Source organism: Oncorhynchus gorbuscha, linkage group LG07 (genome assembly GCF_021184085.1).
Source record: "Oncorhynchus gorbuscha isolate QuinsamMale2020 ecotype Even-year linkage group LG07, OgorEven_v1.0, whole genome shotgun sequence".
NCBI classification, from domain to species: Eukaryota; Metazoa; Chordata; class Actinopteri; order Salmoniformes; family Salmonidae; genus Oncorhynchus; species Oncorhynchus gorbuscha.
This window is the reverse complement of record NC_060179.1, coordinates 38,768,374-38,787,410: the sequence shown is the minus strand read 5'-3', so window position 1 is coordinate 38,787,410 and position 19,037 is coordinate 38,768,374. Positions and strand designations below refer to the sequence as shown.

The 19,037-nt window shown below is 46.0% G+C and overlaps 1 protein-coding gene across 1 annotated transcript in view; it reads left to right on the top strand.

The window, feature by feature from the left end:
• The window catches only part of LOC124038988 (supervillin-like), a 106,277-nt gene extending 88,035 nt beyond the window's left edge, over positions 1–18,242 (top strand). Inside the window, exons 27-37 of the mRNA XM_046354888.1 lie at positions 110–192; positions 2,569–2,723; positions 3,290–3,389; positions 3,635–3,842; positions 4,276–4,409; positions 4,497–4,652; positions 10,653–10,796; positions 14,775–14,896; positions 16,724–16,879; positions 17,265–17,285; positions 17,650–18,242. Of these exons, the coding sequence (XP_046210844.1) occupies positions 110–192; positions 2,569–2,723; positions 3,290–3,389; positions 3,635–3,842; positions 4,276–4,409; positions 4,497–4,652; positions 10,653–10,796; positions 14,775–14,896; positions 16,724–16,879; positions 17,265–17,285; positions 17,650–17,736 (1,366 nt within the window). The 3' untranslated portion in view covers positions 17,737–18,242. The remainder of the gene's footprint in view (positions 1–109; positions 193–2,568; positions 2,724–3,289; positions 3,390–3,634; positions 3,843–4,275; positions 4,410–4,496; positions 4,653–10,652; positions 10,797–14,774; positions 14,897–16,723; positions 16,880–17,264; positions 17,286–17,649) is intronic.
• The last annotated feature ends 795 nt before the right edge of the window (positions 18,243–19,037 follow it).

Sequence of the window (19,037 nt, the reverse complement as noted above, 5' to 3'; positions counted from 1 at the left end):
ATAGGGTACTGTATAAGGAATAGGGTGCCATTTGGGATGCGTACTATGTGTGTGACGCTGTGCGGTCGGGTTAAAGGACAATTGAAAAAGTATATCTCATATCCTACAGCCGGCTGCCCAAGCAGAGCATCGGACAGTTCCATGAGGGAGACACCTATGTGGTGAAATGGAAGTACATGGTGAGCACAGCAGGTTAGTATCGAGCCACCGTTGCCCACATCTCTGCACCATCACACACCACAAAGTTCTCTTTCTCTCGCTCTCTTTTTATTTGTTTATTTTTTTTGTCTCTCTTTTGCTACTGTCGCTGGTGACACACCCGAAACCAGTGCAGGAGTTTGAAATCTGGATTTGACCTCGGTTATTAAACGGAAAGACACCCTGTGTTCCTCTCTTAGACTGTGCACAACTGACCTTTGCGTAAGCTTGAACATTTCCTCCTTGATTTATACACTTTTCTTCTCCATGTAAAGACCATTATAAAGATTGCCCCCCGTCACCCCCCCTCCTCTATGTTAGGGTAATAATTAACCATCACATAAACTCATGGCAGGGCCAGCCCAGTGCAACCAAACAGTAATTCATATAACTATGAGTGGGAAGAGAGTTTGAAAGGGGCGCTGGCAAGTGGCTGTGATTAGTTTTATTGGTTAGCAGTAGTGCGGCTAGTTCTCTTCCGCACAGAGAGAGGGAGAGAGAGACCATAGGACCTGTCAATGTATGGGCTGCTAAACATGCCAGCCGATTACAGTAATAGAGTATCATCTTTCATAATACACAGATACAGGCACCATTGTCGTGCGTATGATTTGACAGATACACCGAATGTGCACAAGGGGTGCTATTCAGAAGAGAAAAAAAAAATATATATATATATACCGTTCCAGTCAAAAGTTTGGATACCTACTCATTCCAGGGTTTTTTACTTTATTTTTACTATTTTCTAATATATTTTAGGTTCTTCAAGATAGCCACCCTTTTCCTTGATGACAGCGTGGCACACTCTTGGCATTCTCTCATCCAGCTTCACCTGGAATGCTTTTCCAACTCATCCCAAACTGTCTCAATTGGGTTGAGGTCGGGTGATTGTGGAGGCCAGGTCATCTGATGCAGTACTCCATCACTCTCCTTCTTGGTCAAATAGCCGTTACACAGCTGGGAGGTGTGTTGGGTCATTATCCTGTTGAAAAACAAATGATAGTCCACTAAGCGCAAAACAAATGGGATGGCGTATTGCTGCAGAATGCTGTGGTGGCCTTACTGGTTAAGTGTGCCTTGAATTCTAAATAAATCACAGACAGTGTCACAGCATAGCACCATCACACCTCCTCTTCCATGCTTCACGGTGGGAACCACGCATGCGGAGATCATCTGTTCACCTACTCTGCGTCTCACAAAGACACAGCGGTTGGAATCAAAAATCTCAAATTTGGACAGATTTCCAACAGTCTATTGTCCATTGCTCGTGTTTCTTAGCCCAATCAAATCTCTTCATCTTATTGGTGTCCTTTAGTAGTGGTTTTATTGCAGCAATTTGTCCATGAGGGCCTGATTCACGCAGTCTCCACTGAACAGTTGATGTCTGTTACTTGAACTCTGTGACGCATTTATTTGGGCTGCAATTTCTGAGGCTGGTAACTCTAATGAACCAATCCTCTGCAGCAGAGGTAACTCTGGGTCTTCCTTTCCTGTGGCAGTCACCTGGAGAATTTTTTTGCAAATGTATTACAATGGAAATATGACTTTTACATAAGTATTCTGACCCTTTACTCAGTACTTTGTTGAAGCAGTGATTACAGCCAACATTTTTCTTGGTTATGTTTCACCGTCGGGATGGTGCCAGGTTCCTCCAGTCTCTTGGCATTTAGGCCTAAGTGTTCAATCTTGTTTTCATCTGACCAGAGAATCTTGTTTCTCATGGTCTGAGAGTCCTTTAAGTGCCTTTTGGCAAACTCCAAGCGGGCTGTCTATGTGCCTTTTACTGAGGAGTGGCTTCCGTCTGGCCACTCTACCATAAGGGCCTGATGAGAGAACCTTCCAGAAGGACAACCATCTCCACAGAGTAACGCTGGATCTCTGTCAGAGACCATCGGGTTCTTGGTCACCTCCCAAGGCTCTTCTCCCCCGATTGCTCAGTTTGGCCAGCTCTAGGAAGAGTCTTGTTGGTTCCAAACTTCTTCCATTTAAGAATGATGGAGGCCACTGTGTTCATGGGAATCTTCAATGCTGCAAAACGTTTTTTGGTACCCTTCCCCAGATCTGTGCCTCGACACAATCCTGTCTTGGAGCTCTATGGACAATTCCTTCGACCTCATGGCTTGGTTTTTTCTCTGACATGCACGATCAACTGTGGGGATATAGACAGGTGTGTGCCTTTTCAAATCATGTCCAATCAATTGACTTTACCACAGGTGGACTACAATCAAGTTGTAGAAACATCTCAAGGATGGTCAATGGAAACAGGATGCACCTGAGCTCAATTTCGAGTCTCATAACAGTATGTCACAACTATTTATAGTTGCTCATTCGAGTTGTTTGTGAGTCCATGTCTCTGTCTGTTGATCCTAGTTGGGAAGAGGCAGAATCCGGATGCGGTGAGGAGCGCAGGAGCTGGGAAGGAGAAGTGTTCCTATTTCTTCTGGCAGGGCCGGAATTCTACCGTCAGTGAAAAGGGGACGTCAGCGCTAATGACTGTTGAACTGGACGAGGAGAGAGGAGCACAGGTAGTGTGTGTGTGTGTGCGTGCGGGCGGGCACGCCAGGGGAAAATGACTGCCCCCTCTCATTGAAGTAAAAGGCTGTACTGCAGGCATTGTTAGCAGAAAACAGGATCCCCATTATAGTTCATGTAAAAATGTCAATCTTTTTTTAAAGACAATCATGGTACCAATAATTGCTTCTATTACCCCAGATGTATGTCATTGAACCGATTTTATAAAAAATAATAATAAAAATGCATTCAGAAGTTATAAGGACAATTTAGTTAATAATGGCAGCCTGCAGTACCCTGCACGGCCTTCAACTTTAATGACTCAATGAGAAGGGGCGGCACTAATCTAGCCTACAATGTCACTTCCTGGAGTAGCTCAAACTTTTCATGTTATGTCTCCATGAGACGCACTTGATCTTAACAACCATTTGGCTTCAATGCGCTGTTGAGTCTTCACATAGGAATGCATGGTGTCACGTCATCGATGTCCATTCGTATATATACAGTCATCGGTGCGTGTGCGTGCGCCTGCCTCCTTGTCCGTGTATGTATGTAACCACTCTCTCCTCTGCTCTTACAGGTCCAGGTGCAGCAGGGGAAGGAGCCTCCATGTTTCCTTCAGTGTTTTAATGGAGGGATGGTGATCCATGCAGGGAAGAGAGAAGAGGAGAACTCACAGAGTAAGTTACCATCCACACCTTTCCCTCTCATGTGTCTGTACGTTGTGTGTATGTTCGTGTTTGTTATATTTGGCAACACTTTACCTTAAGTTGCCCCTATACGTACCTAACTGCATAGTATTAACGGTAGTAACAATGTTTCGTTACATAGAAACTGCTATGTAATTACACTTTTATAGAGAGGTATAGGTTATTACAATCCCAGGGCATCATCTTTCTCACCTCTAACTCCTCTCCCACATCAGATGACTGGCGGTTGTATTGTGTGCGGGGAGAGGTCCCGGTGGAGGGCCACCTGCTGGAGGTAGCATGCCACTGCAGCAGTCTGCGCTCCCGGACCTCTATGGTGCTTCTCAGTGTCTCTAAAGCAACCATGTACGTGTGGCACGGCTGCAAGGCCCAGCTCCACACCCGCGACGTGGGGTGCACTGCCGCCGATAAGATCAAAGAACAGTGAGTCCCAACATTCACAACACTTTACAATTATTTCTTTCCTAGTATTCTGACATGGCAGGCCGAAGACGGCACATTCATTCTCCCTGACATGTTATTGTCCAGTTGGGGTTAGGGTAATGGCCTACCCTGCCACTGTTAGAGGTCAAAGTGCACATCATGAAGGCTGATGTTGAGCACTCACTGATATGATTTGTTTGAAGTCTAAATAATGTTGGTCTCCAATCCAATTGAATAAATTGATCTCATTAGTATAACTGTGTTCAATAAGACTGGGTGTAATTCTTTTAACAGTGTGCGCGCATGCATGCCATGAGTGTGTGAGCCATACAGCACCTGGGAATGAATGCTCCAAGCTGAAAGGAATTGATGTCACACTTGGTGTAGTCGAAGGTTCCGTTCCACAGGTGTTTAGCCAGTTGTTTTTATGCAGGTGTCCGTTGGAGGCAGGGCTCCACAGCAGCAGTAAGGTGACCATCCATGAGTGTGACGAGGGGGCGGAGCCTACGGGATTCTGGGAAGCTCTGGGAAGGAGAGATAGGAAGGCCTACGACTGCATGCTCCAGGGTTAGAGTCCCTTTCTTTAATTAAAGGTCTATTTCTGGTAGTCCACGATCCTCCTGGTTGGTTGATGTGATGACCTTCAATCCACAGATCCAGGGAAGTTCAACTTCACCCCTCGTCTCTACCAGCTGAGCAGTACGTCTGGAGAGTTTGTTGCAATGGAGTTCTTCTACCCAGCCAGAATAACAGAGGAGGTCAACTCACTGCCCTTCCTACAGGATGACCTCTACACCGCCTCTCAACCAGGTACTGTACAGGATATACACACACACATACAACCTAGGCTTCGGTGTATGGTATAACGTCATATTTCGAAATACCGATGGTATGATTTTCAATACCATAAATGTTTTTAAGATCTAAGGTGTCAAATGTAATTATATCCAGCTCAGTGCTACAGCTATGCATTGGGTTTGCTGACTTGCTAGCTAACCAAACGTATTGGTTACAGCAGAGATATTCAATCCCTTCCTGGATCAAGATCCCTGTTGCCTAAATTGTTTTGTGCAAAAAAAAAAAACAGGGATTATTATCCAAGTGGGATTGATAGTCTCTTCTGTAACAAAGAAGCTTGGTTACAGCTTGACATCTAGCTAGCAAGTTAGGAAACCAAATGCATCGTTTGAGCCCTGAGCTGGATATAATTTGACACATTTTAGATTTCTTAGTCATACTTCTAATTACAGTTTAAGCAATTGCTTATACTCAACCCCCCCCAAACTTTTTATTTATATATATACTGTATGTATGTACGTACGTACAGCTTGCAATTGCTGTGCGCTTTTCTGCAAAACTGCAGTTAATGGAAATCAAAATCAAATCAAATTTATTTATATAGCCCTTCGTACATCAGCTGATATCTCAAAGTGCTGTACAGAAACCCAGCCTAAAACCCCAAACAGCAAACAATGCAGGTGTAAAAGCACATAAAGAAAGTATTTAGTATATTTGAGATATATTTAGTTCTAGAAATGACAGTATATGTCATGGAGACCTAATCTTAACAGAAAGCTAGTCCTATAGCGATGACCCCAATAATATAGCTCCATAGAGATACACTAGCTACCGTGGCTATTGTAGGTTGATTTGCAGCAAAAGGAGAACCTACACTGAACATAAATTTAAACGCAACATGTAAGGTGTTGGTTTCATGAGCTGAAATAAAAAAAAACCAGTAATGTTTTATTCGCACAGAAAGCTTATTATGCTCAAATTTTGTGCACAAATGTGTTAATATTCCTCTTAGTTAGCATTTCTCCTTTGCCAAGATATGTGTGACATATCTAGAAACTATAAAGTCGTTTGTCTGTTGAATGAAGAGAGTCAGACCGAAATGCAGCGTGTAGGTTACTCATGACTTTGTAAGTCGCTCTGGATAAGAGCGTCTGCTAAATGACTTAAATGTAATGTAAATGTTTAATGAAGATAATCGCGGTACATGAAAATAACTGAATAACGAAAACAACAAACGAAACGTAAACTAATTACAGCCTATCTGGTGACTACTACACAGACAGGAACAAACACCGACAAATTACATTTAAGTCATTTAGCAGAGGCTCTTATCCAGAGCGACTTACAAATTGGAGCATTCACCTTATGACATCCAGTGGAACAGTCACTTTACAATAGTGCATCTAAATCTTAAAAGGGGGGGGGGGGTGAGAGGGATTACTTATCCTATCCTAGGTATTCCTTAAAGAGGTGGGGTTTCAGGTGTCTCCGGAAGGTGGTGATTGACTCCGCTGTCCTGGCGTCGTGAGGGAGTTTGTTCCACCATTGGGGGGGCCAGAGCAGCGAACAGTTTTGACTGGGCTGAGCGGGAGCTGTACTTCCTCAGTGGTAAGGAGGCGAGCAGGCCAGAGGTGGATGATCGCAGTGCCCTTCTTTGGGTGTAGGGCCTGATCAGAGCCTGGAGGTACTGAGGTGCCGTTCCCCTCACAGCTCCGTAGGCAAGCACCATGGTCTTGTAGCGGATGCGAGCTTCAACTGGAAGCCAGTGGAGAGAACGGAGGAGCGGGGTGACGTGAGAGAACTTGGGAAGGTTGAACACCAGACGGGCTGCGGCGTTCTGGATGAGTTGAAGGGGTTTAATGGCACAGGCAGGGAGCCCAGCCAACAGCGAGTTGCAGTAATCCAGACGGGAGATGACAAGTGCCTGGATTAGGACCTGCGCCGCTTCCTGTGTGAGGCAGGGTCGTACTCTGCGGATGTTGTAGAGCATGAACCTACAGGAACGGGCCACCGCCTTGATGTTGGTTGAGAACGACAGGGTGTTGTCCAGGATCACACCAAGGTTCTTAGAGCTCTGGGAGGAGGACACAATGGAGTTGTCAACCATGATGGCGAGATCATGGAACGGGCAGTCCTTCCCCGGGAGGAAGAGCAGCTCCGTCTTGCCGAGGTTCAGCTTGAGGTGGTGATCCGTCATCCACACTGATATGTCTGCCAGACATGCAGAGATGCGATTCGCCACCTGGTCATCAGAAGGGGGAAAGGAGAAGATTAATTGTGTGTCGTCTGCATAGCAATGATAGGAGAGACCATGTGAGGTTATGACAGAGCCAAGTGACTTGGTGTATAGCGAGAATAGGAGAGGGCCTAGAACAGAGCCCTGGGGGACACCAGTGGTGAGAGCGCGTGGTGAGGAGACAGATTCTCGCCACGCCACCTGGTAGGAGCGACCTGTCAGGTAGGACGCAATCCAAGCGCGGGCCACGCCGGAGATGCCCAACTCTGAGAGGGTGGAGAGGAGGATCTGATGGTTCACAGTATCGAAGGCAGCCGATAGATCTAGAAGGATGAGAGCAGAGGAGCGAGAGTTAGCTTTAGCAGTGCGGAGCGCCGCCGTGATACAGAGGAGAGCAGTCTCAGTTGAATGACTAGTCTTGAAACCTGACTGATTTGGATCAAATAGGTCATTCAGAGAGAGATAGCGGGAGAGCTGGCCAAGGACGGCACGTTCAAGAGTTTGAGAGAAAAGAAAGAAGGGATACTGGTCTGTAATTGTTGACATCGGAGGGATCGAGTGTAGGTTTTTTCAGAAGGGGTGCAACTCTCGCTCTCTTGAAGACGGAAGGGACGTAGCCAGCGGTCAGGGATGAGTTGATGAGCGAGGTGAGGTAAGGGAGAAGGTCTCCGGAAATGGTCTGGAGAAGAGAGGAGGGGATAGGGTCAAGCGGGCAGGTTGTTGGGTGGCCGGCCGTCACAAAACGCGAGATTTCATCTGGAGAGAGAGGGGAGAAAGAGGTCAGAGCACAGGGTAGGGCAGTGTGAGCAGAACCAGCGGTGTCGTTTGACTTAGCAAACGAGGATCGGATGTCGTCGACCTTCTTTTCAAAATGGTTGACGAAGTCATCTGCAGAGCGGGAGGAGGGGGGGAGGATTCAGGAGGGAGGAGAAGGTGGCAAAGAGCTTCCTAGGGTTAGAGGCAGATGCTTGGAATTTAGAGTGGTAGAAAGTGGCTTTAGCAGCAGAGACAGAGGAGGAAAATGTAGAGAGGAGGGAGTGAAAGGATGCCAGGTCCGCAGGGAGGCGAGTTTTCCTCCATTTCCGCTCGGCTGCCCGGAGCCCTGTTCTGTGAGCTCGCAATGAGTCATCGAGCCACGGAGCGGGAGGGGAGGACCGAGCCGGCCTGGAGGATAGGGGACATGGAGAGTCAAAGGATGCAGAGAGGGAGAAGAGGAGGGTTGAGGAGGCAGAATCAGGAGATAGGTTGGAGAAGGTTTGAGCAGAGGGAAGATATGATAGGATGGAAGAGGAGAGAGTAGCGGGGGAGAGAAAGCGAAGGTTGGGACGGCGCGATACCATCCGAGTAGGGGCAGTGTGGGAGGTGTTGGATGAGAGCGAGAGGGAAAAGGATACAAGGTAGTGGTCGGAGACTTGAGGGGAGTTGCAATGAGGTTAGTGGAAGAACAGCATCTAGTAAAGATGAGGTCGAGCGTATTGCCTGCCTTGTGAGTAGGGGGGGAAGGTGAGAGGGTGAGGTCAAAAGAGGAGGAGTGGAAAGAAGGAGGCAGAGAGGAATGAGTCAAAGGTAGACGTGGGGAGGTTAAAGTCGCCCAGAACTGTGAGAGGTGAGCCGTCCTCAGGAAAGGAGCTTATCAAGGCATCAAGCTCATTGATGAACTCTCCGAGGGAACCTGGAGGGCGATAAATGATAAGGATGTTAAGCTTGAAAGGGCTGGTAACTGTGACAGCATGGAATTCAAAGGAGGCGATAGACAGATGGGTAAGGGGAGAAAGAGAGAATGACCACTTGGGAGAGATGAGGATCCCGGTGCCACCACCCCGCTGACCAGAAGCTCTCGGGGTGTGCGAGAACACGTGGGCGGACGAAGAGAGAGCAGTAGGAGTAGCAGTGTTGTCTGTGGTGATCCATGTTTCCGTCAGTGCCAAGAAGTCGAGGGACTGGAGGGAGGCATAGGCTGAGATGAACTCTGCCTTGTTGACCGCAGATCGGCAGTTCCAGAGGCTACCGGAGACCTGGAACTCCACGTGGGTCGTGCGCGCTGGGACCACCAGATTAGGGTGGCCGCGGCCACGCGGTGTGGAGCGTTTGTATGGTCTGTGCAGAGAGGAGAGAACAGGGATAGACAGACACATAGTTGACAGGCTACAGAAGAGGCTACGCTAATGCAAAGGAGATTGGAATGACAAGTGGACTACACGTCTCGAATGTTCAGAAAGTTAAGCTTACGTAGCAAGAATCTTATTGACTAAAATGATTAAAATGATACAGTACTGCTGAAGTAGGCAGTGGGTGCATTGTTGACACTACACTAATCAAGTCGTTCCGTTGAGTGTAATAGTTTTTGCAGTGCTGCTATTCGGGGGCTAGCTGGCTAGCTAGTAGTGTTGTTTACGTTACGTTGCGTTAAAAGAACGACAATAGCTGGCTAGCTAACCTAGAAAAATCACTCTAGACTACACAATAATCTTTGATACAAAGACGGCTATGTAGCTAGCTACGATCAAACAAATCAACCGTTGTACTGTAATGAAATGAAATGAAAATGTGATACTACCTGTGAATGCGACCGGGTTGTGAGATTATTCGGTAGACGTTGGCTAGCTAGCCAACAGAGTCTCCTACGTTAAGGATGACAAATAGCTGGCTAGCTAACCTCGGTAAATTAAGATAATCACTCTAAGACTACACACTCTAAACCTAAACTACACAATTATCTTGGATACGAAGATACGAAGACAGCAAAGACAGCTATGTAGCTAGCTAACACTACACTAATCAAGTCGTTCAGTTGAGTGTAATAGTTTCTCCAGTGCAGCTAATTAGTGGACGTTAGCTAGCTGGCTAGTGAAGACTACGTTAGGACGGCGAAATACGATAATTACGCAATTATCTTTGATACAAAGACTGCTATGTAGCTAGCTAAGAAGAAATTGCTAAGATTAGACAAATCAAACAGTTGTGCTATAATGAAATGTAATGAAAAAGTTATACTACCTGCGGGAGCGAAGTGCCGATGCGACCACTCGCTCCAACCCGAAAGTACAACACGAAAGTCAGGCTGTCTAAATACGGTTCTCAATCAGAGACAACGACAAGCACCTGACTCTGATTGAGAATCGCCCCAGGCAGCCAAGCCTAACTAGACACACCCCTAATCATACACAATCCCAATTACTATAAACCCCAATACGAAACACAACATATAAACCCATGTCACACCCTGGCCTACCCAAACATATACCAAAAACACAAAATACAATGACCAAGGCGTGACAGAAACTGATTAAACAGCATGATCATTTCACAGATGAACCTTGTGCTGGGGACAATAAAAGCCAACTTTAAAATGTGCAGTTTTGTCACAACACAATACCACAGATGTTTTGAGGGAGGGTGCAATTGGCATGCTGACTGCAGGAATGTCCACCAGAGCTGTTGCCAGAGAATTTAATGTGCTTTTTCTACACCAATCAGCCTCCAATGTCGTTTTAGAGAATTTGGCAGGCCAACCGGCCTAATTTTTTTACATGTACTTATTATTATTACATTTTTTAAATAGCGCCCCCTGTGTGCACATTCAGTAATACCGTATATCTCAGTGTAGTACAGACACTGTATGATGATCTGAAAATCGCGATACTACCCAACCCTAATACACATACACTAACAAATCTTACAACATGGCTAAAGACTACACTACAACATGTCACATAGATTTGAGCTCTCATTGTGTATGTCTATCATGACATCACTTCCTGTTCATCTTCCTGTAGCCCTCTTCCTGGTCGACAACCTCCACGAGGTCTACCTGTGGCAAGGCTGGTGGCCCCAGGACAGCGAGAGCCCTGGCTCTGCCCGTATCCGCTGGGACGCAGACAGGAAGTGTGCCATGGAGACGGTGCTGCAGTACTGCACAGGTACTTGAACACTATTTTATTTTTAAAATTGAACCTTTATTTAACTAAGCAAGTCAGTTAAGAACAAATTATTATTTACAAAAAAAATAATCTAAATATAGGACATAACACACATCACGACAAGAGACAACACTACCTAAAGACAGACCAAAAGACAACAACATAGCAAGGCAACAACACACAACACAGCATGATAGCAACACAACATTACAACAACATGGCAGCAACACAACATGGTAGCAGTACAAAACATGGTACAAACATTATTGGGCACAGACAACAGCACAAAGGGCAAGAAGGTAGAGACAACAATATATCACGCAAAGGAGCAACAACTGTCAGTAAGAGTGTCCATGACTGAGTCTTTGAAATGAAGAGATTAAACTGTCCAGTTTGAGTGTTTGTTGCAGCTCATTCCAGTCGCTAGCTGCAGCGAACTGAAAAGACGAGCGACCCAGGGATGAGTGCGCTTTAACACAATGTGAAAAACCTTTAACACAATGTGACTGGCAGAGTGGGTGTTTTATGTGGAGGATGAGAGCTGTAGTATATATCTCATATAGGGGGGAGTGGGTTTTTATAAATAAGCACCAACCAGTGGGTCTTGCGACAGGTATACAGAGATGACCAGATTACATAGGACTATAGAGTGCAGTGATGTGTCCTATAAGGAGCATTGGTGGCAAATCTGATGGTCGAATGGTAAAGCACATCTAGCCGCTCGAGAGCACCCTTACCTGCCAATCTATAAATGACATCTCCATAATCTAGCATGGGTAGGATGGTCATCTGAATCAGGGTTAGTTTGTCAGCTGGGGTGAAAGAGGAGCGATTACGATAGAGGAACCAAGTCTAGATTTAACTTTAGCCTGTAGCTTTGATATGTGCTGAGAGAGGACAGTGTACCATCTAGCCATACTACTTGTACTACTTGTACCTCAAGCTCTAAACACTCAGAGGTAGTAATCACACCTGTGGGGAGAGGGACATTCTTCTTACCAAACCACATGACCTTTGTTTTGTAGGTGTTCAGAACAAGGTTATGGGTAGAGAAAGCTTGTTGGGCACTAAGAAAGCTTTGTTGTAGAGCGATTTACACAAAATCCAGGGAGGGGCTAGCTGAGTATGACTCTCATCTGCATATACATGGATGAGAGAGCTTCCTACTGCCTGAGCTATGTTGTTGATGTAAGAGCGTGGGACCTAGGATCAAGCCTTGGGGTACTCCCTTGGTGACAGGCAGTGGCTAAGGCAGCCGATGTTCTGACTTTATACACTGCCCTCTTTGAGAGAGGTAGTTAGCTTACCAGGCCAAAGACACCAATATTCCTTAGCCAGCCCACAAGAATGGAATGGTCTACCGTATCAAAAGCTTTGGCCATGAAAATAAAAATATCAGCACAACATTGCTGAGAATCAAGGGCAATGGTGACATCATTTAGGACCTTTATTCTCCTTTATTAACCGTTTTCTATAACTACTTGCTGTTAGACCCACAGAGAGAGATCTGCTCCTTAAGGTAACTAACTTTGGTCTTCCGGATAGCCTGAGGGAACTTATTTCTCATTTGTCTGAACGAGAGCCAGTCAGCCTGAGTATGCGTGTGCCGAGCCTTTCGCCAAATGCAATTCTTGAGGTGGACTAACTGTGCAAGGTCGAACCAGGGGCTGAACCTGTTTTTCAGTTCTCATTTTCTTATGGGGGCGTGTTTGTTCACAATGCCTCTCAAAATATAGAAAAAGAAAAACAAACAAAATAAACCCTTATAAGATAAAAACAAAAAAAAGTGTTGCTATTGACTTAGTTGTGTTTGAGTTTAATGAATCTTGCTCACAGATAAAACTGAAGAAATGCAGAATTTACATAATAAAAAAATTGCTAAGCAATCACTTCAAATACATATTACACGACATACATAGAATACGAATACTACTTAAAACATTACAGGAAATGTTTTCATGGTGGAAACAAATGTGATAGTTAAAAATATAATTTTAGGGAAAACATTTATGAGCTCGAGTTGTTGTTCAAGTCTGACAATAGTGGTTAGAGCGTTGTTTTTCAGGCGGTTTGAAAGTGCACTTATACAGGACAGTTTGTGGGTTGTTTTCAGAAGCCTGGTCGTGGAGTTGCCTCTTTTTGGAGGGAGCAGGTCATGCAGAGGGTGTTCAAGACATTTCCTTCACCAGGTGCACTGCAGCCTGCTCTGCAGTGACGGTATCTGTGGTTAGACTGCTCCACCTCTGGAGATGATCCACAGGGCCCTCCTCTGCACCCTGTCAAGTTGGGCCTGCTGCTTTTTTGTTGCGTCCAACTAACACTCCACCGTATTCCAGACAAGGCCTGACCAGTGTAGTGTAAAATGTGACCAGATCTTCAGTGGGTAGGCCATTTCTGGCAAGAACAGTCAAAGTGCAGGCGTTTTGAGGCCTTCCTCACTGACTGCTCCACATGTGTCTCACCGCTGAGGTTAGAGTCTGGATGAAAACCAAGATACTTGGACGTTGTTACCACTTGTACTTCCTGTCCCCCTAGGATGAGTGGTGAAGGTATGTCTCTTAAAAATCATATCCGGATTTGCAGACTTTTCCCCATTTAAGAGCATGTTGATGGATGTGTCCCACACATCCAGCTGGTTTGCCTCCAAGCCCATGGATGTGTTCTCCTGGATGTTGTTTAGTGGTGTGGCTCGGGACAGCCCTACATTCTGCATACCCAGTGTCCAGAGTGTCACTGAAGACAGCGTTTCTGGTGTGCCACAAGGGGCCATGGTCTCACCATATCGGTTTCTCCTTCATATGTCCACCCGAGGCCACCTCTGATCAAGGGCTGAAAGTGCCTTTCGCCATCACCCTCTGCCTTCTTCCGGTGGTGTAGCTGTGGAGCCAGACGAGTAACCTGGACAGTTCAATGTCAGGAGCTTTGCGTAATCTACTCTATCGAAGTCTTTAGACAAACAGGAACACCCTCACCCTTGTTTGGTTTTCTGGAGTCTGAAGATGTCAGCCAGGAGTGTTTGGATTTCACAAGGCAATAGTAATGCTTGGCTTTGGGAGGTAGGCAGACTGGTTCGTGGACTCAGAGAGGACTGTTGGCATGAGTGTTTTCATGATGAAGCTCTTCTGGAATTTTCCAATGCATGAAGTTCGAGATGGGCCTCCAGACACTCACTCATCTCGTTGTACATGGGTTTGACACTTTAGGTATGGGACACACATTGGCAGTCTTCCAGGAAGCAGGAACAGTCCCCTGCCGGTAGGAGGTGTTAACAATGTGTGTGATGACAGGGTCATGGTCTTTTAGTAGCCAGGCTGGAATGCCATCAGGCCCACATGCTTTCCTTGGGCTGAGTCTGATCAGAGCTTGCTTTATCTGGCCGTTGATGCACAGCTCAACCTGCATGGTAGGCATGGGCAGGGGGACGGTGGCGAGAGGTTTGGTGCTTGTCCATGCCTCAGCGAAGAAGCCATTTAAAACATCAGGCATGTCGTCTTCAACTCCCTCGACCTGTATGTTCTATCCTGATGTTTTCTTTGGTTCCAGTCCTTTGTTAATGAAGTCCCACCATTCCTTTTCTTCTTTAGGTCCAGTTTTGTAGTAGTTTTCGTTTGTTTCCTTGATAAGCATTTGCACTGTGTTTTCTCCATTTCATGGTTTTCCCCATCTGTTGAACCGTGTTTTGTCTTTTCCTGATGGCAGCCTTTATTTGTTCAGTCATCCAGAGCTTCTCCCTAGTGTTGTTGTTTTTCTTATTTATGATTGGCATGCATACATTCAAGTTCAGTTTGAATGCAGGAGTTGAACGTCACCACATTTGCATGAACGCTCTCCATCTCATCAGTGGCATACCAGTCAGTACTGGCCATACACCATGCCAAGGATGATACACCTTGTTCTAGGTATATCATCAAAAGAGAGAGGGAATGTGGAACTGTTTGATTTATACTAAACATAAAAAATGTTGCCCCCCCTCCACAGAGAAGAATGAGAAGAAGCCACCCAAGGCGTATCTGATCCATGCAGGACTTGAACCTCTAACCTTCACCAACATGTTTCCATGCTGGGAACACAGAGAGGACATAGCTGAGATCACTGAGAGGGTGGGTCACCTATCCATCACCTGTTTCCCATCCCATCCCATCCCATACCCATTACACCAAACACATCCCTATCGCCCACCTAAATATCCATTAGATCTACACTGTTCAAAAAAATAAAGGGAACACTAAAATAACACATCCTAGATCTGAATGAATGAAATATTTGTATTAAATACTTTTTTCTTTACATAGTTGAATGTGCTGACAACAAAATCACACAAAAATTATCAATGGAAATCAAATGTATCAACCCATGGAGGTCTGGATTTGGAGTCACACTCAAAATTAAAGTGGAAAACCATACTACAGGCTGATCCAACTTTGATGTAATGTCCTTAAAACAAGTCAACATGAGGCTCAGTAGTGTGTGTGGCCTCCATGTGCCTGTATGACCTCCCTACAACGCCTGGGCATGCTCCTGATGAGATGGCGGATGGTCTCCTGAGGGACCTCCTCCCAGACCTGGACTAAAGCATCCACCAACTCCAGGACAGGCTGTGGTGCAACGTGGCGTTGGTAGATGGAGCGAGACATGATGTCCCATATGTGCTCAATTGGATTCAGGTCTGGGGAACGGGCGGGCCAGTCCATAGCATCAATGCCTTCCTCTTGCAGGAACTGCTGACACACTCCAGCCACATGAGGTCTAACATTGTCTTGTATTAGGAGGAACCCAGGGCCAACCGCTCCAGCATATGTTCTCACAAGGGGTCTGAGGATCTCATCTCGGTACCTAATGGCAGTCAGGCTACTTCTGGCGAGCACATGGAGGGCTGTGCGGACCCCCAAATAAATGCTACCCTACACCATGACTGACCCACCGCCAAACCGGTCATGCTGGAGGATGTTGCAGGCAGCAGGACGTTCTCCACGGTGTCTCCAGACTCTGTCACGTCTGTCACATGTGCTCAGTGTGAACCTGCTTTCATCTGTGAAGAGCACAGGGCGCCAGTGGCGAATTTGCCAATCTTGGTGTTCTCTGGCAAATGCCAAACTTCCTGCACGGTGTTGGGCTGTAAGCACAACCCCCACCTGTGGACGTCGGGCCCTCATTACCACCCTCATGGAGTCTGTTTCTGACCGTTTGAGCAGACACATGCACATTTGTGGCCTGCTGGAGGTCATTTTGCAGGGCTCTGGCAGTGCTCCTCCTTGCACAAAGGCAGAGGTAGCGGTCCTGCTGCTGGGTTGTTGCCCTCTATGGCCTCCTCCACATCTCCTGATGTAATGGCCTGTCTCCTGGTAGCGCCTCCATGCTCTGGACACTACGCTGACAGACACAGCAAACCTTCTTGCCACAGCTCACATTCATGTGCCATCCTGGATGAGCTGCACTACCTGAGCCACTTGTGTGGGTTGTAGACTCCGTCGCATGCTACCAATAGAGTGAAAGCACCGCCAGCATTCAAAGCGACCAAAACATTAGCCAGGAAGCATAGGAACTGAGAAGTGGTCTGCAGAACCACACCTTTATTGGGGGTGTCTTGCTAATTGCCTATAATTTCCACCTGTTGTCTATTCCATTTCCACAACAGCAATTGAAATGTATTGTCAATCAGTGTTGCTTCCTAAGTGGACAGTTTGATTTCACAGAAGTGTAATTGACTTGGAGTTACATTGTGTTGTTTAAGTGTTCCCTTTATTTTTTTTGAGCAGTGTATATTGCAACCAACTCCTCCTGTTGCCGACTTATTCCAGAGTGATTTCCTCCTGGCCAGCCCGAAGTTTCGAATTGGCAACCCTCAGGGTACTGAGGATAGGGGTGGGATTGATTTCGAAAGTGTGTGTACTGACCACAAAGTTTATTTACATCTTTGTGTGTCCCAGGAGACAGAGGTTTGTAACCAGATAATTCTGGTAGAGGATGTGTTGGCACGGCTGTGTAAGACCACCTACCCCCTGGCAGACCTGCTGGCACGGCCACTACCCGAGGGAGTCGACCCCCTACGCCTGGAGATCTATCTAGACAATGATGACTTTGAGGTGAGGCCACGTCCACACCTACGGTACCATCAGCTCCCTGGTGAATTATGACTTTTTTGTCTAGGTTTGCCTTGGCTCAAACCATATTATTAGAGGTTTGTCTACTCGATCTGTGGTTGAGCTATGTTTGCCTACAATAATGAGACTCTCTCCAGTGTGTGTGACAAGGGATCATACTGGAACATTGTACACTGGTAGTCAAGGCAAACGGGTCTAAAACAGTCCTTCTTTCTGAAATCCATACAGTAATCACACGGAAGTGTCCTTCAGTCTCCTTGTACTTTTTGTTATCTGTGTTTTTATGTACATAATATGTTCTCCATCACTTCATCGCCTTCTGTCCTCATTTTCTCTCTCTGGCTCATCATTTGTTTACCTCTGCCAGGGTGAAGGGGCTTATGGGAAGGTGAGATCTTTGAATTGAGAGCACAGGTGGCACCAGATATGTACACAGCGTCCTCACTTTGAGTGCTTTCTGTCTCACCTCCCTCCTCAATCTGTGTCTGGATCAATACACTCTCACTCTGAACCTCTCTTGCATGGTTTGGTCTGTTTCAACTCACTAAGTAATAGCTGTGTGGATTTCCTGCACTAGATGCTCCTGGAGTGATGAACTGGACCAATGACCATATTGTGACCTTGGATTTTCTTGTGAATATTGTTTTTTGCAACTCATGGGTATAAGGAATTTCGCAAGAGTTGATATATATAGCTGTTGACAGATTTTGTGTTTATTGTGTGGTAACAATGTGTATTTGCCCCCCCTGTAGAAAGCTCTGGAGATGTCGAGGGATGAGTATGAGGTGTTGCCAGGTTGGAAGCAGGTGAACGTGAAGAAAGCCAAAGGATTGTTTTAGTACGTTGGACAGAAGGCTTGACCACCGGATGACATCATCAGCAAGCGACGGTCAGTGCATCGTGGTTCAGTTGTAACAGGAGCCCACCACTGAGAACTCTTTAATTTAACATTTCACCCCTTCATCTCCGGACTGGAGAGGGCTTGGGAACACACACTTCTGAGAACCCTACCCTGGTTGGAGGGAGGGAAGAGGAAGAGAGACGCAGTGGTGGAAGGAGTGAGGATCAACAGAGTTGTGCCAGCCTCGTGTACAGTTTTCTTCTTTTATTTGTAGGTGTTACCAGTTTTGTTTTGTAATTCTAAATGTAGGTAGTTCAGAGGTGTGCGAGTGAATGTTGAGTGGATGTTTGTTATGTGTCGGCACCCGGCTTTTTAAATCCACACTGTGTGTGTGTGCGTGCTCGTGTGTGTGTGTGCGTGCTCGTGTGTGTGTGTGCGTGCTCGTGTGTGCGTGTGTGTGTGCGTGCTCGTGTGTGTGCGTGCTCGTGTGTGTGTGTGCGTGCTCGTGTGTGTGTGCGTGCTCGTGTGTGTGTGTGCGTGCTCGTGTGTGTGCGTGCGTGCTCGTGTGTGTGCGTGCGTGCTCGTGTGTGTGCGTGCGTGCTCGTGTGTGTGCGTGCGTGCTCGTGTGTGTGCGTGCGTGCTCGTGTGTGTGCTTGCGTGCTCGTGTGTCTGTTTGTGTGTGGGTGTGACCATGCTTTTACAGTATCGCCTATACAGCAGTTTATCTGCGAGCAGGAGAACCACTCTGTTTGACACATCCCAAACAGACTCTCTGCAAGCTGTTATTTGTGCATTAGAATAAATCATTTATATTTATATTTACTCCATATTAGGAATAAAAAGCCTTTTGAATATTATCTGTGAGATAAGAAATGAAATACATTGTATTGTTATTCATGTTGTAGTTGTCATATGTTGATAAGTAGTTGGACAATAATGCTCCTTTCCCAAGAGACTGTACATGTCGCCATTTTATTGAACAAATCATGTATCTACTACATTCTGAAGTGTCTGTTGTCATTGCTACCTAATCATTCAGGTGCTCAGATTGAAGAGAATTGTTGTATTTTACAGGCATGAATTTACAGAATCTTATAAATTCAACATTGTATAGTGCCTTGCTTTTATGTACAGTTTATATATAGAACAATATTAGTCTGTGTTTTAAAGACTCTCTTTGTGATATAAAGGATATTAGAGAAATAAACATTGAAATTCAATCTAAGGATGTTGTTTTACATCTTTATCACCTGAAATGGTCTCAATGGATATGTCACAAATAGCAACCTATTCCCTTCA